This window comes from Musa acuminata, chromosome BXJ1-6, assembly GCF_036884655.1.
Source record: "Musa acuminata AAA Group cultivar baxijiao chromosome BXJ1-6, Cavendish_Baxijiao_AAA, whole genome shotgun sequence".
Classification (NCBI taxonomy): domain Eukaryota; kingdom Viridiplantae; phylum Streptophyta; class Magnoliopsida; order Zingiberales; family Musaceae; genus Musa; species Musa acuminata.
In genome coordinates, this window is record NC_088332.1 from 41,866,180 (window position 1) to 41,884,181 (window position 18,002).

The 18,002-nt window shown below is 37.3% G+C and overlaps 2 protein-coding genes across 2 annotated transcripts; one reads left to right on the plus strand and one right to left on the minus strand.

Moving 5' to 3' along the window:
* Positions 1–578: 578 nt before the first annotated feature.
* Positions 579–3,370, plus strand: LOC135677062 (endo-1,4-beta-xylanase 1-like). The gene is made up of 5 exons (XM_065188941.1): positions 579–695; positions 794–1,158; positions 1,246–1,423; positions 1,514–2,062; positions 2,143–3,370. Exons 1-5 carry the CDS (start codon positions 663–665, stop codon positions 3,259–3,261), a joined length of 2,244 nt encoding a protein of 747 aa, XP_065045013.1. The 5' UTR covers positions 579–662; the 3' UTR covers positions 3,262–3,370.
* Positions 3,371–7,473: 4,103 nt separating this feature from the next.
* Positions 7,474–9,137, minus strand: LOC103989467 (homeobox-leucine zipper protein HAT9-like). Its single transcript, XM_009408313.3, has 3 exons — positions 8,517–9,137; positions 8,340–8,419; positions 7,474–8,258 (listed from the first exon to the last, which is right to left on the minus strand). Exons 1-3 carry the CDS (start codon positions 8,931–8,933, stop codon positions 7,976–7,978), a joined length of 780 nt encoding a protein of 259 aa, XP_009406588.2. The 5' UTR covers positions 8,934–9,137; the 3' UTR covers positions 7,474–7,975.
* Positions 9,138–18,002: the final 8,865 nt, after the last annotated feature.

Genomic DNA, 18,002 nt, shown 5'->3' on the forward strand with positions numbered 1-18,002 from the left:
CAAACTCAAGAGCAACGGTCATTACTGGTGTGTGTGTGTGTGTTTCTCCCTGTGGCTAATTCAGTTATTGGTGTTACACATTCTAATCTTTTCTTTGTGTTGTGCTGATGTTCTGTATCTCGGAATGATGGACATGACATCAGGAAGAATTTATCGACTCTTCATCTCACTAATAATAAGCTGCTTCTTGAGCTGGACGTGATGAACACGTTATGGAGGCGATGTTGCTGTTTGGTAAATTCAAGTAGAAAGGCAGTAATTCAACAAATGCTTGTTCTTGAAGATTCATATTTGGAAAAGGCGACTACAAACCATCTCTCTTCTTGGCTTTGAAGGCTGAGTAACTTCATCTCATCAGAAAGTAATTGCGAGAGTCTCAGAGTCAAAAAGAAATATTGCAGCGCAAGAATGGTTGGATGCCAAAGAAAAAGGTCCATCAAGAAGCAAAGACAAAGCTAAAGTAACCTAACACTTTAAGAAAAAGGATCTTCATGAGCATTTTAGACGTAATAATCTTAGACCACCTCATCCCTTTAGATACTCCAACGCAAAGCAATGTTGATTTAGCTTACGATCCCAGGGAGCGTCAGCTTTTCTCATGGAGTTTATGGGGCTTATATATAGGAGGTGGCTCCAATCCATGGTGGTAGAGCACCCATTTCATGGCTGATTCCCGCAGTGAACTCTACTCCGAGGTGATGAGTGTTTTCTCATGATTAGATGCAGGTCTGCTCATCGTTCATTCGAATTCTAAGACCACAGCACTGCTGCTGCCGTTCCATTGCTTTTGTAGGTGTCGAACATGAGATTGGGAGGAGGAGGAGGAGGAGATGATGAGAACATTATACTCAATCCTGACTTCGACGATGGCCTAAACAACTGGTCCGGAAGAGGATGCAAGATCGCGCTCCACGACTCCATGAGCGACGGGAAAATTCTGCCGCTGAACGGTGGGAAGTACTTCGCCTCGGCCACCGGACGCACGCAAAGCTGGAACGGGATTGAGCAGGAAATCACCGGCAGGGTGGAACGGAAGCTCGCTTACGAGGTCGCCGCCACCGTCAGAGTCCTCGGTGGCTCGACTACTACGGCCGATGTGAGGGTGAATCTCTACCTTCAAGGGGCAAATGGCCGCGATCAGTACATCGGCGTTGCCAAGTGAGTAGTTCTCATTGCTCACTAAGCTTCGTAGAGTTGCGGCAGTTCTTCCTGAAAGCACAAGAAAATGATGTGATTTGGTGTCAGATCGCAAGCGTCAGATAAGGATTGGGTGCAACTGCAAGGCAAGTTTCTATTGAACGGTGCTGCCTCCAGAGCTGTCATATTCATCGAAGGACCACCTGCAGGTACTGATCTTCTTCTCAACAGCTTAGTAGTTAAACATGCGGCGAAGATGCCACCACCATCTCCTCCAGATTTCCAGGTTCGTAGAATCTCTCCACTGCTCGCATTATAAGCTCACCGAGTCTTGAGACGATCGAATGCATTCAGTCTTTCGCCATCGATTCTGCAGAGTGTTGTTCATGGAGTAAACATAATCCAGAACAGCAATCTGGTGGATGGTTCCGATGGCCTAAATGGGTGGTTTCCTCTCGGTTCCTGTAAACTGACCGTCACCAGCAATGGCGCGCCTCATGTGCTTCCTCCCATGGCAAAAGAGTCACTCGGAACACGGGAGCCTTTGAATGGTCGATACATACTCGTCACGAGCCGCACGCAGACATGGATGGGTGCAGCTCAGGCCATTGCCGACAAGCTGCATCTGCACGCGACATATCAAGTTTCGGCCTGGGTTCGCGTCGGCCCTCAGCGGAGTGGCCCTCAGAACATCGGTGTCTCCCTCAGCGTCGATGGCAAGTGGACCAGCGGAGGCCAAGTCGAAGCTAAAGATGGGAGATGGTATGAAATCGGAGGATCATTCAGAATCGAGAAGCAGGCATCAAGAGTCATAGTCTCTGTTCAAGGCCCTGCTTCCGGAGTCGATCTAATGGTTGCAGGGCTTCAGATCTTTCCTGTTGACAGGACAAAAAGATTTAAGCGTCTCAAGAAATTAACTGATAAGGTAATTCCACAAAGATCTTGGTTGATGAAGCTGAATCCCTTCGATGATTCAGTTCCTGATAGAATGCATTTTCTGCGCAGGTAAGAAAGAGGGACGTGGTTCTGAATATTTCGGGCTCCGGTGTTGATGCTGCGGCTGGATCATCCGTGCGAGTGACACAAATCAAGAACAGCTTCCCTTTGGGATCATGCATCACGCGCACCAACATGGACAACGAGGACTTCGTCGACTTCTTCGTCAACAACTTCAACTGGGCTGTGTTCGGGAACGAGCTCAAGTGGTACTGGACGGAGCCGCAGAAAGGAAGTCTGAACTACGCCGACGCCGACGAGCTGTTGGAGCTGTGCAGGAAGAACGGCATGGAGGCCAGGGGACACTGCATCTTCTGGGAAGTGGAGAGCACGGTGCAGAACTGGGTTCGGTCCCTGAACAAGGAGGACCTCTCCATGGCCGTTCAGAACCGGATCAATGGCCTCCTTACCAGGTACAAAGACCAGTTCCGGCACTATGATGTCAACAACGAGATGCTTCATGGCTCCTTCTACCGAGATCGGCTGGGAGAAGACATCAGATCATACATGTTCAAGACTGCAAACCAATTGGATCCCTCTGCTACGCTGTTCGTGAACGACTACAACGTGGAGGGAGCTGCCGATACCAGAGCGTCCCCGGAGATGTACATGAAGCAAATACTTGGCCTCCAAGAACAAGCTGCTCCAGTCGGAGGAATTGGATTACAGGGACATGTCACCACTCCAGTTGGGCCAGTTGTGTCTTCTGCGCTGGACAAGCTGAGTGTACTCGGGCTTCCGATCTGGTTCACCGAACTGGACGCACCGGCGTCGAACGAGTACGTTCGAGCCGACGACCTGGAGGTGATGCTTCGCGAGGCCTTCGCGCACCCTTCGGTGGAGGGGATCATGCTGTGGGGATTCTGGGAGCTGTTCATGTTCCGCAATAATTCGCACTTGGTGAATGCTGAAGGTGATCTCAATGAAGCTGGGAAGAGGTTCCTGATGCTGAAGCAGGAGTGGCTGTCACATGCCAGCGGGAAAGCGGACGATCAAGGAGAGTTCAAGTTCAGAGGATTTCATGGCACTTACAGTGTTGATATCATAACTCCTAACGAGGAGAAGCTCTCTCAGACATTCACGGTTGCAGAGGGGGATTCCGCTCTAGTCGTCAACATAAATCCATAGAAGAACAGCCACGATAATTCGAATGTCCGAATAAAAATTAATGTGTTGTGTTGTGCAGACGCACAAAAGCAAGAACATTAATATATCCCATTTATGTAGTTTTATATTATGGCTGAAAATTCTAAAACCGAGATGTGATTGATTAATGTTCTTTGATTGACTTTGATGTTGATCATGCAGTTTTCCTTAAGAAGGTGATGAGGATAGTAATTACAATAAGACTCGACTGACGTCAGATGACGCCTCACGTCTCGATCGACGTGATAGTACCTAGTCAAACGGACCAGAACGCTGACTGTCTCAAAATTTTTTACACCAACAGAAGGATCATCACATCTCCTATCAGAGGAGATCAAAGAATTTAAATCAGGAGGATAATCCTCCCTCCAAAATTGCCAGTCATATATATCCTCGCAAAGCGATAATAGCATGATTTGTCCCAAGCAACACAAAGAGGGAGGAAGAGAGAGAGAGAGAGGGGAGAAGTGACCGAAAGGAAAAAGAAGATAGAAATAGAGGGAGGGGAAGAAGAAGCAAAAAGGAAAAACAACAACAAAATAAATAAATACTATTCTATAATATATTTCATCAGATATGTGATTCAATCCATGTTCTTCCAATTCAACGAATAATCCAGCGAACTGAACCTTCGGCTGAAACATGATTGGTTCGATTTGGTAACTCCAGGTACAAATTTAGCAGATTGGTCTGAACCTAATCCAACATCAGTCCAAATAAATACATGGGCTTTCCATTTTGGCCTTAACTTGTGCTCAGTCCATATATATAAATATAAACATAAATATAAATAAATATATACATATATATATATATATAAATCCTCGCTTGTACTAATTAAACCCTCTCTGAATTAAGCATGATTTATTCAAGTAATTTATTGCTTGAATAAATTTCCTGCACCAAAGTCAACACCTCTAAATAATTAGATCCATCGTATGTGCAACATCAAACCCTAAATCAATATTGACATGGAAAACATGCCAAGGAGATGTGGACCTACTGTTCCTTGATTTTGATCCACGATTCTTGGTTATTTCTTCAACACAAAATCTCAAGTTGCTGATTATTTATATTCTTGGCTTTCCTGCCTTTTTCCAATCCAATCTACATCACTTTTTAGAACTACTGTTCCCACTGTTCAGAAAGGTTGGGAGGACAGCCTTCCCTGTTCATCAATCATCAATGTTGTTGTTATCAGCCTCAACCGAAACATATTGTTTACTGTGCAAATTCTGTAGAATGATGCAGAATATATTTCCATGCAAGTTGTATTAGACCTCTTTATAATTTAATATTCTCAACTCTGTTAATAATATCAATTAGTGTACTATATTTTGATGTATTATTCCATATAGCTTTCAGAATCCACTTGTAAGCATTATGTTATTTAATGTAATATTTTTAATTCAAACTCCTTCGCATTGGATGGAGCAATCTGTCATCCCATATAGAGGAGTACTTAAAATGAAAAATATATATTTAAATTCAGTGGTTTATATCTTGATGAGATGGTATTAATCAAAATTTGAAGGAACTCGTGTTGTTCCTTCACAGAATGCCTGATTTGTAATTGGTCATATTTACCTGATTCGTTTCTTTCCGTGATACTCGATGCTAAGGAATAGAGTGCTCAACTTGAAGGATCATTCGGCATGTCACATTCCTCGGGGAAAGGATCACAATGTCTGTCATGTTCAGTCATGGCGAGGTGCCAACACTTTCCTCGTCGGAGCGAAATGGACATCAAACGACTCTGGTTGTTGCATTTGGCAGGTACGATGTGCTTGATTCATGTTTTCTTGTGCAAAGAGGTGGACATGACGTCGGATTCTTTGTCAGCAACAAAGAGTGACGCGGCAAAGTTAGTGAAAGGTAGATGATGATGATGATGATGATGATGATGCTTTCTTCCCAGTATGAGCTTTTGATATGGAGAAGCTTCAAATAACAATTTAGTTGTTGTTCTGTGGTTGTTTTGCTTTTTGGTGGATGTGGAAAGGCATTACAATTTGATGATCTTCAAAGGTGTTTCCTTTTTCTTTTGATCATATCAAACATATCATTTCATTAATGAAAAGTACATCTACTTCCTTAGCTGCGCTTCCTTTATATCTAATTGAAAGAGTTAGATAAGTGGTAGCCAACAGTTAATATGATTAGATCTACATCAATCAATACTAAAGTAATCTAAAGGCTTGAACTATTAAAATTGGGATCAAACATAATTTTGTATCACCTGAATTAACTCCTAGCAATATGAATATTTTAGTCTATTCTTAGTTTAATATATTTTTTTACTAATTTTGCATCTAACTTATTAATTTTTTTACTAATCACCCTTAGTGAATTATGATTTATTCCTATAAATATATATTGATTCTTATAATTTTACTCTAAGAATGATCCCTATCAAGAGTTCTTTAAGATTATGTGAGAGATAAATAAGAAAAAATTATATCTGAGTCGAGATAACTCAAGGGTCTTATAATTGATATAAGAATTTAATTTTTTTTATGAATGTAAATAAATTTTATCAAATTATATTAATTTTATATTAATTTTTAATATAATTTTTTGATTAATTATTAATCTTTATTATTTTTTTAATCCTCCGATAATATAAGACATGAAAGAGGAACATGTTAAACTAAGGGAAGACTCATGTTGTTGTAGGACCCCTTCAATAGTTGAGATCACTTAGGAGGTCAACTTTTGTGGGGACATCATATGGGACGTGGTCCTCTCGCCCAAGCCAATTGTCCTTAGAATTGCCTCGGAGGCTTTCTTTTTTTGTCTTTTAATCATCAGAATTTTTTAGAGAGTTGTAATATGTTAGATTAAAGACAAATTCAAGACTCTTGAATTTTGTGAAAGTAAAATTAAAAAAGTGTATATGATAGAAAAATAAAAAATATATATATTTTGTCTTTTGGTCAGTTTTTTTCTTATTGAGAGTGGTGCATTATTGAAATAAAATAGTTTTTTATAAGAAATAAACTTTCTCCAATAAATTCTTATATTATATTCAATAAATATATTAATTCAATTAAAAATTATAATAAGGTTTTAAAATTTTTAATTAAAATAATTAATAATACATGAATTTTGAATTAAGATTGGAACACATGGGGAAGCTTTTTAGTTTCATTTTAATATACATATTTGCTAAGCCTAAATTATTAACTTAAAATAATAAAAATAAATTAATAATAATCTATCTATCAAATTCTTATAAATCAATCTTAATCTTGATTCATTTTCGATTTTACTATAGTGATTAGAAGAAAAGAAGTGGGAGTAGTGTCAGTAGAATTCGACTCTGTATGAGCGACAAATTAATCAATAAATAGTTGCATACAAATATATTAATATGCAATGTATATATGTTAGTTTATATTTATTTTTCTAAAAAAAAGGACTTATTTAAATAAGGTAGTTACCTACAAGTCGTGTATAATTCTTTTTATGATAAAGATTATTGTTGCTTTTAGAAAATAAAATAAAATAATAAGGACCACTGATATGATTTTTTTATTTCGTTCACATATGATATATTTGTACGTTACAAAAATAATAAGAACACACTTATTACTTCGTTATCATCCAATCACTTAATTTCATGTCGTAATTTAGATTACGAACGAAAGTTGTAACACAAGAGATGGTCGGGGAAGGGGGCAAGATGAAATCTAAGTCGTGAGGTGAATCGTGTGTTGTGTGGATGCATAACGAAAATTTCACTTTCCTCGATCAATGATGTCCTTTTTTTTAAAAAAGCAAAATTATATTAATTAAATTATAGAATTACAAGAAGAGTTATGCATATCAAAATATAAAAAAACTGATCAACATTTCCTCTCAAAAAAAAAATCTCTGATCCAATCTAGTATATATGACTAACTAATTAATAGTTTTATTCTTTTTTCTATATACATTTATCATAAGAAAGAAATCAAAACACTCAAGAACATATCTATTATCTCCAATTGATCGATGATCATAAAGGTTGCATTCGTGCATCAATTGATCGAGGAGGCACTTCTACCCCCCATGAGTTCCCCTGCTTCACATACTTGTTCATGGCAGAATATAATTCAATGCCTTCGAATAAGGCACAGCAGTAGATCATTATAGAGGTATGTCTTCTTTGTGCAAATCCATGATATTTTATTAGGGAACAAAAAAAGAAGAGAATGCGCTGATGTTTGCCCTCAGAAATAGTGTCTGAGATAATCAATTTATCAAGAAATAATTTTTGTTTTTGAATATTTACACGTACCCAAAGAAGCCTAATGAGCAAAAGCCTGACAGCTAAAGTCAAGAATCATTCCTTCTGAGACACTGCAAACCACGTAGAGTACGTTCATATATTTGAATCAGTTCAAATGACACCCGACAATGGATAATTGAATCCTCCTTTAATGGCATGACTATTTTAATCTCTCTCCTCCATAGGGAAACGCAGTACAGAGAGAGAGAGAGAGGGTACAAAACAATATTGGCCATAAGCTAACTAGTTTCCGACACAAGCAAGAGAAGGAGAGATCGATCCTTCTACGAGAGAAGGAGAAGATAGTATGTAAGTAGTGGTATCAGTCAGAGGAAGCATGTATCAGATTACATCTCCCAAACCCTGGTTAAAAAGGAAGGGGGTGGGTTATGCCTTTGGACACAGGTAGGTTTACGTCTCACCTTAGCGTGCTGCGCAGTGAGCGAAGGGGTTGGAGAAGTGACGCTTTGAGGCCGCCGCGAGAAGCCCGCTTCCGGAGCCGTCGCTGGCGCCAGTGACCTTGTTGCAAGATGGGCACATCGCGAAGGCGGGCGCCGCCTCGTGGAGCTGCGTGTACCTTGGCGCCGAAGATTTTTGCGACTTGAGCTCCTGTAGCTCCTTCTGCAGCCTAACGTTCTCCTCTGTCAGCCTCTCGCAGCACTTCCTGAGGAACTCGAGCTCCACCTCCGTTTTCTTGAGCTTACTCCTGCATCACGATGAAGACGTACACAAATCATATGATGTTACAGAGTGAACTCAGACTTCATTTGCTTCGCGGAGATCGAACCTCGCTCTCCTGTTCTGGAACCACACTTCCACCTGCCGAGGCCGAAGGTTCAATTGCTGAGCCAAGTCCTGCTTTTGTTTCTGATAGTAGAAACGACAAGACACAAACCAGATTAGAATCTTGATTTCCCAACTAAGGATATAGACGTGAAGATTTCAGGGGAGGACATGCACAAACCGGATTAAGAGTTCCATGCTCCCTGAACTTGTCTTCCAAAAGGGCAGATTGCCCCTTGGTCAGCCTCAGCTTCTTCCTTGCAGTGCCGTCTTCCTCCTCATCACTGATCCGCGGCCAGATCTTCTCCGCCTCATCGTTCTCCCCATTAATCTTCGATGGATGGCCACCGGGAAACGACGACATCACACTATGAGTAGGAGAAGATTGCGTGCCGACTGACCAATCCTTTCTTCCATCTCCGGGGAGTCCGAGGGTGAGAGAGGGCTCGATAGCCGCAGCAGCGGAAGAAGATATTTCCAACTCGAGACCGGAGCTCGGCCGGGGACGATTACCGACTGAGGAATCAGTACTTTTCCCATAATAATTCAGTGCAAGAGAAAGGCCAGTGCTGCACATATTAACCTTACAGGCATCCATGGCCGAGCTAACGGGGATACGCTCCTATGAGACAAAGGAAGAGAGGTGTCAGCTAAGAAAGGAAGCAAGGGAAAGAAAGGAAGAGGGATGCACGATGTATTTGAGCCATGGCCTGGGCGGAAGGATGTTAGGAATTTGTGGTAGCATGACACATGCTGACATAGATCGAGTCAGAAGAAAAAGAAAGGACAGTGAAGCCTCGAAACCACGGCGGCGTAAGAAGAAGAAAACCAAGAGGAGAAGGAGAGGTATATCCGATGGCTACGTGGACTCACATGTGAGTCACATTGGAATGCCTTCCCATGCGCTCAACAACAACAATGACTTCAGCTGTTTCCGTCTCATCCACTGTATCGTTCCTGTAAACTCCACTCATCCTCCGCAGGAACGAACAAACCCTATAATTATGTGCGCGTCTTCTACGACTTACAAAGGTTCCTTGGGACGTTTCACGACATGCAACCAATTCAGCTTGCTGCAGAGCCGACATGCCCTCCATAATCTACGAGAACATCCAGCTAATCTGCCAAACAATGTTGAAGAGTATGCGCGCACGATAATATCGGTTGCTTAAGCGATACAGATAAAACTCAGTTCACTATCAGAGTTCACAAAGCCTACTGTGTGCGGTTTACAGCAATGAAGTTTTGCTCGTTCAATTCAGTGACAATAATCTATCTTATGTCTGCGACACCCAATTGCTGCTGTTTGCGTCAAGGCATTTATTCTAGTACTGGGCGTGTCTTCTAATGTTGTATATTGCCATAGGAAAAATAGTTTTTAGCTCCTTTTGTCCTTTCCAATCAAAGATGGTTGAGCAGTAGTTGTTGAGAAATCTTTTTCCTTTGATGCTTGATCTACTCTTCTTCTTAATGTAATAATTGTACCACTTTTTACAAGTCAAAAGGACAAGGAGGATTGAGACAATCTGCATAGGCCATAGATTTGGCATCACTGAGTTACCAAGTGAAATCATTTTGTAGGTCTCGAAGAGGAGACTGTGACTTCGAAAGTGTTATGCATCTCGTCACTGTTGAGATTATGGCCTAAGATACTAAATCTTTTAGGATTAGGATGCCGAAAAAGGGCCACTTTATGGACTAACAACATGTTCTCCTGAAATGACAACCACTAAGAAATGCTTGTCATTGGTATATGGTAAGATTGAACCGATCTTAGATTAGGTATGTGGAGATCCATTGACATCGCCATAAAATTAACTTAATAACCAACGAGGAGAAGCAAGAAAAGTGTCTCGGTGTGACAAATGAGTCCAATAACACTAAATTAAAGGTAGGTGGATGTTCCTTCAAGCATCATCATCATCACCTTACTTACCAAATACTTGTCATTATATGAAACTATAAGGCTTGGTCTCTTGTGTTTCTTTGACCGCTTGTTCTTGTGGTCATTAATCTTAATCCTCGTTGTATCATCCCCGTTAGTGTCAACATCTTTACGCCGTGGTCTCGGGGCCAACACGGTTGGGTTCGGGTTCGAATGATTGGAGATCTTCCTGAACGACCATTGAGACTGTTGAGGTAGCCGACCGCGATGGTCCAATCGCAATAGGGTCACTGTTTTCTCTAGGAGGGGACCCCTCGCTTAGGCCTTCGGTGGGAGGCACTCCGTCTTCGTCCCTGCACACAAGTCGGGTCGGGAGAGCTCGGCCCGACCCCTCCAACGATCAAGTCAGTCGATAGTCTCAGGGGGTTTTTCTTTTTTTTTTTCCCTCCTCTTCGTTCTGAACGCGAGGGTTTTTATAGGGAAAGTCACCGTTTCCTGATGTGCCTGCTTGTAGGGAGCACGGTCGTACCTTGGATAACGTTTGACCGGCATTGGCGTTGTGTGAAGGACCGAGCTCCTACAGGATGGCAACGTGCCTCGGTCGACGTTTTGGTCTACTTCGGCCAGGCGCTGTCAAGTCAGACCGAGGTAGGTGACCCCCGCAACTCCTCGATCTGTGTGACCTAGGAGACGTCACCCAAGAGTAGGTGACATTAGTTCGTGTCTCATCATTATTATTATCCTTATCGATCTCCGGTATACCTCCTCTCTTCTACACACACAATTTTAGGGGATAAAAGAAAGTAATGAAGTATAATTTTTTATATGTATTTCAAGAAACTTAAATTGATAGTATTGCCAAAGCTCTCTTTCCATAGTAAAACATTTATGGTGGTTGCCACAATTTGCCCCTTTCTGATATATTATTTAATTATTAATTATTTTTAAAAAATTATTAGTTTAAGTTTATCTATCTTTCCCTCTTCATGCGACTTCTGCAGTTGATTAAACACATGTGGGCCACCAGCCCACCAAAAATACATTCCTTGTCCTAATATTATTATGTCAACTGCAGTTCATTTCATCCTTCCCCAGCTTTCAATCTCGCATCCTCCTTTTGGTCTCCGTATCCTTCAGCTATGCGGTTTTACAGATACTTCTCTTTTACCCTCTAGTTTGATCTCCGTGTCCTCGGCCACAAACATGCGGCGTGCTTGAGGCTGTTGTTCGGTGTTGAGTAGATGTGTGTGACTCCTATCTATCGTTTTCTTCTTCATGTGAATTGAATCCCAGTCCTACACAAGAAGAAAGGTCTAAGCTCTTTAAAGTTAGGCGTTGGATGCTACCCTATCTTTCTTTTCTCTGCGAAGGAAGGACGCTAGTACGATAACGATGCCAAAACTCATAGTTCCTGCTTCTCGACACATCATGCGTACTTAATTCAAGTGTCGCATTTATAAATATAAAAATTATAATTATATTTTTATAATATAAAAAAATTTGATATGAAATCAAATAACCATAGATAAAAGTTTAGATGTACGTACCTTTCGATATCATTCAAAATTTTTTGATATGATATATAAGAGTATAATCCTTCAATTCAAAAAAATTAGTGATATCGATTTGTAAAGAAAACTAGACTCGTCTTTTCCTCTATGTTATAGTTTTACTGAATCATTAATACAATAAGTATTAAGAAAAAAATAAAAAAATCATACTCAAAATTTATCTTATGAGTCTCTTTTCTACTGATCGATAATCATACTCAGAATTTAATCAGATATATAATATATTTTATTTAATTAAATATAATTTAATAATTTAATAAATTTGGACGTGATAAGAAATTAAGAAAATTTGATTTAGAGGAGAAGAGAAGACAACGTAGAAGAATGCCAATTGTGGTTGGATGGAGATTCTTTTGATGAAAGTAGTCGAGTTGTCGTGTGAAATGTTGAACACACATGGTAAGCTTTGAGACTCATAGCGAGATGAGTGATCGCAAGATGAGTAGATAAGAAAAAGATCACATTTTGGCATAGCGTAGCCGACCACTTTGAGCTTGCCTTCATGTTTTTTACTTCGCTCGCCCTCCTCCATTGTTGTAGTCTTCATCAGTCACCTTCGTAGGGAAGAAATAAGCATATATCAAAGTCTGAGTGGTGGCACTTATATTCTTAATCGCATCACCAAGAAACGCACCGACGCTCTTGAAGATGACGACCATAAGGCCCCATTTCTTTAGGCCAGTCTGAAAAGTATAGTGCTTTGTGAAACATACGAGGCAAGCTTTACATAAATAAATAAATCATTATCATGGGAGAGTTCTATCGTTGTCATGACCATCTGTAATGTGATCTGCGTTGAAAGAAAAGTCACAAGTGGTCGTAACCATATCAGAAACATTTGTCTTACAGTGAAGTTTTAGTGAGCTTTCTTGTTAGAAGGTCTGCATGAAGGACAGTAAAAAATATATTTGCATGCATATACTCTTTTGGTATTCTTACGAGAGCTAACAATTTGAATTTGATTGATAAGAATTCAATAAGCAGTGGACTCTCAAACATGAAAACAATATGCTTGTGGAGTTCAACTAGCATACCATGTTCATTTATTTTGACATGAATTACTATACATCTTTAACGACTCCTCTTCATGTTTAAAAGATCACCGAAGAATATTCTTCTCAGAGTTTAGTAGTGGAAGTTCTATAAGACTTTATGGTAAATTATCGAATATAAAAAATTTTTTTTTCTAAAAAAATAATTATGTTAATTAGTCTATTAATTTTGTTTGACTCAAATCATGGATCAAAATGCTTAAGTTGAAGTTGATAGTAAAATACTCATTAAACTCTTATAAATCAATCTTAATCTTGTTCACTTCCGATGTGAGACTAATTAGGGATGTTGTATATCTGATCTAAATAAATAATATTTTAATATAAATATAAATATTTAAATATAAAAAAAACAATACACACCTCTATCCCGTAGGAAACAAACAATAGTAATCCTCTAAGCAAACAAACAAACAATATGTTCGATGCTCTTAGATTCCTCTACCTAACTTCAAATCTAATCTTTATACTTTAAATGTTCTAACTTAGCATCGGATTAGGATCCCTCATTATAAATTCCCAGTGCTTCTTTTTGTTTATTTATTGCAAATTCTCCTGTTCATACGACTCATTCAACTACCTAAAAATTATCTTAGTTATTCTATAATTCATAATGTACTTCATCCGTGAAATTTACCCTTTGACTTCGGTCGTCTACTCGGGACGAACAACCTCAATCTACCCTCACCATTCTAAAGAATTCCACTATTAAGGTCAACGCGATTGATTGGGCTTCTGCCTTTGTATCAATTGGGCTCACGAAAACGAGGGTGCAAAGATGTTGTCCCTCCTCAAAAGGAAGAAGAAGTTCATATCATTTAATTTTATAGAGATAAAATAAGATAAATAAACTTAAAATGATTAATCCACCCATCTCAAACTCATAAGATAGTGTCATAGATTCCTATTGTATCATTCCTATAAAAGATAAATTTATCTAATTACTAAAACTTTTGCTTTAAGGCTTCCTGTCCTTCAAAAAAAGTTGACCATCGGACTGATATTTAATCTCGGCAACCTCTGACTGGTGATCAATCATTTGTCATCATCAGTTATAAATGAGTTCATGTACCCCAACCCAGCAGCAAAAAATATTGTGAAAACTGCAAGTGCTTTAGGCCATATGCAGCCTCCAGTCATTCTCCCAAGAGCTGTAGATTGGGGCTACTTTAATGGACCAAAACAACGTTTTCCATGTCAATTGCGGGAGATAAGCCAATCATATACAATCGATTTGTTAAGAGTGTTGACGTTTTAGATTGGGACCACTCGTCAATCATCGTTTTGCACATAATCGTTGTAGGAAAATTATCGTAGAAGAAAAAGATCTAAGTCACCCTCCATTTATCTGTTCGTAAGGAGAAAAGTCTAAGACAGACCATTTAAGATTGTCTCCCCTCTATCTCCACATGAATAAAACATCAACGATATTAGGGTAATTATATATTGTCTCTTTCAATGTCAAGTATAAAAGTTAATCTCCAACGTTACACTGAAAGAATACTCTTTCTAAAAAAATCCACACTTGTTAAGAGACTTTGGTCACTAATTTAAGTATCGAAGGGATCGGATTGAAAAATTTCTCTTGATATCGATCTTATTATATGTGGTGCTATAGAACTCGATACTTTTATCTTGAATCTATCTTAGAACCACTTTAATCATCATCTTGGACACTCATGTTATCTTAAGTTTTGACCACTTCAAATTGACTCAGACATCAATCACTATTTTTCCCTCAACAACTCTAAAATTTTTATTGATAAAATTAGCAACTTCTATTTACGAATCTATCTACTTAGAAATCAAGCAGTGGTTTGTGATGTAAATGAGAAAATATTTCGCAAGACAACTTAAAAAAAAAACATACATTTCAACATAAAGTGTTATGTAGAATCGCTCTTTCTCTCGAATCAATATAAATATATTTAGCCACAATTAGTTTGATTGTGGGTAAACTATTTGCATATGCTTAAACTTCTACGGATTCTGAGTGGACCTATAATTGTAGGTATCATATGCCATTTCTGCATGGATTGCAAGGCAAAATCGGATTGTTTGTCTCCTCCCTCCTCTCATCACAAGTTGCTCTCTCTTCTCTATCTTAATTCCCACAGCTATCGTCGTCTCTTTCCATCATCGATATAGTCTCCTCAGTCTTTTTTATGACTGTGAAAAATAATTATACAAACACATATAAACAGTTGTACGTGTGATGGCTATTTACTTGCGTTTATAAATTGAAGCTATCCAACATCTTTCAAGACCAACTCATATATAATGAAGCATGGAGCATGTGAATTACCCATTGGATCCTATTAAAGCGACATATTTCTGTCTTGTTTGGGTGAAAAAAAATATATACTATCACTGGTGATAATTTTTTTATTAAATAATTAAATTATAATCATCAGAGACTAATGATATAAAAATACCATCGACAAAAAAGACATATGAGTTATATATTAAATTTGGGTATATCAATAAGATATATCATATCAACGTATGTGATCTGATATGAAAAAACATTATTTGGTGGCTAGTGATTTGTGATACAATATAAAGATATACGAGTTTATAAATTATATCAATATCTTATACAAAACCAATATGATAAATATTTATTGCTACTAAAATGCTAATATGATATGATGATATAGATCAGAAAAGGATGTTTTGTTTAGTCTCTAATTTTAAATAAATCATAGGGCTCGGAAAAGGATGCTACACGAGAAGCTAGTGATATAAGATAAATCATCTCTATAAGAGACATGCGACTCATGTCATTCATCTGTTGCTTGAGAAAAGATGATGAATACATAGTTATTTATATACTTCTAAACCTCAACTCCTAAAACTCATACTCAAGACTTCTATTCCTTTACAACTCATAATGCTTCTCTAAGAAACAACCTCCTAACCCTAGCTGATCTCTTCACCTCTTTAATATGAGTAACTAGGTAGGTTTTACATTAATGTCTCCATCAATTATGACTCTATAGCTAGAGTCTTAACAGACTCATCATCTTCAAATCAGTCTTGTCCTCGAGGCTGACGATCCATGAATTCTGGGAATTTGATCTTCAAGTCGTTATAGTTCTCCCAAGTGACACATTTTGCTGGTAAGTTATTAATAAGACATGTTATACAGTAATATCCCTTATAATGAAAAGCTTTCTTATATTATTATTAATATGGCACGATGACATGGATCAACGAAAATCACTCTTTATAAAAAAATGTCCGGCCAATTGATTTGATGCACATGATTTGATGCATTATTGGATCGAGCCACCTCTGATTTGAGTGAAGACACCACATTTTGGAGGACTGTCGGTAGTGGACCCAAACCATGTGTTGCACACCCTTAGCTTTCATTTGTTCGTTCAATCACCAATCATTGCCCCACGCATGTCATGTCAAACTTATTGCTTTGATGCATTAAATTAAACCCTTAAGCTACTCAAGTTCACATTTTGTGCAACAAAGATTGCGTAGCAAGCCATGGTGTTTGACTATATAATTGCTTGAATATAACTAGAGTTTATAACATATGAAGAATTAGAATCCACAATTTCTTCAACTATGTATACCAACACATCTCTAATTCTTTTGCTCTACACTTTAATTACACCAAAAGCTCAATGTAGCTAAATTACATCAATTTTCCACAAAATTTGGATCTTTTATCAAAAACACAAAAAGTTAAAATATAATATAAAATCATTTAATATTTGTAAGTAATACATAGGTTTGTGGATATCAACTTTACAAGAGAGAGTAACACATGAGCAACTTATGATATGTCACTTTACGGATTTGATATCGAATTAGTTCATATAATGATTCTCATTCATCTCGACATGTCACATATGATTATCTAACTCAGTAGGATTTATTATGTTATAACTATAATATTCGATGATTCGATATGTATTTTCATAAATTAAACAAATGACTGATAATTTTACATAAGAATTAATTTTTTTATTTTATTTTGATGATTAACTAAGTTTGCTATAAAAAGATAGATAAGTGAATCCTTTGATCTATTTGAGAATACTAATATTTTTATTTTCTAAATCGTTAGATTTCATTAATTTAAGTATTAGAAAGATTTTTATCGAAAATACATCTGACATAATTTTTATAGGATTGTGTATGAATCTTCTGTTTTCATGATATAAATCTTGTGACAATCTTAGCCGTTAGATCCGGACTACATTCGAATCATAATATATCAGATAATCTAAATATAAAATAATAAAATAAAAAATATTAAAGATAAAATAATCCTTTTTCCATATCTATTTTAGTAAAAACAAGACCGTCTGTTATTTCAGAAAATATATTTAATTAGAGAGGATTAGATGGTAAAATAAATAATAAAGCAACATTTTTTTGTATGATGCTTTAAGAAATAGAAAGATCCACATGTCTTGGGTTGATCTGTCACGTTCTTATTTGTCTGTGTCTCTGTGTGTAATGTGTGCGAGAACAGTAAAATGAATAGTAAAAAGGAAAAGAAAAGAAAAAATATGAGAAAAGAAGAGGAAAAAAATAAAAAAAATCAAGAAATATTTTCTTATGTCTCATTATTTATATAATGAGTTTTTATTTTATTTTTTTTATTAAATATGATCTAACTATCGCTCAACAAACAAAAAATTATTTTATTTAGACGATTTGTTTCTATAATAATTATTTTAGCTATTTGTATGATTTTTTCCTTATTATCTCATTACATCATGTATATAAAACAAATGGTAAATATCAAGCATCATAATCTAGTTTTTCATTTTAACAATTGATATTGATGATCATTTTCAAGAAACTCCTACTCACACCGAACCATCTAAGTTGATAGATTATTCGAATCCACCATTCCTATGTAGGATCCGATCAAAGTAAAATTATATTTTGTGTTGTCTCTATAAGGGCGATTTTCATATAAAATATTTATAATTTAGATATTTCCTAAAAGATACTCCTCTTTTGTTTTTTTACAAATAATATCTATAATTTAAAAAATATCTAAAATAATTTTAGAAATTTTTATCAATTTTGTTTAATAATTTTAAAATGTTATAGTGTTTTTATTTGACTCTTTATATTAATTATAGTGTTTTTTGTTTATCTCATTTACATCATTTTAAATA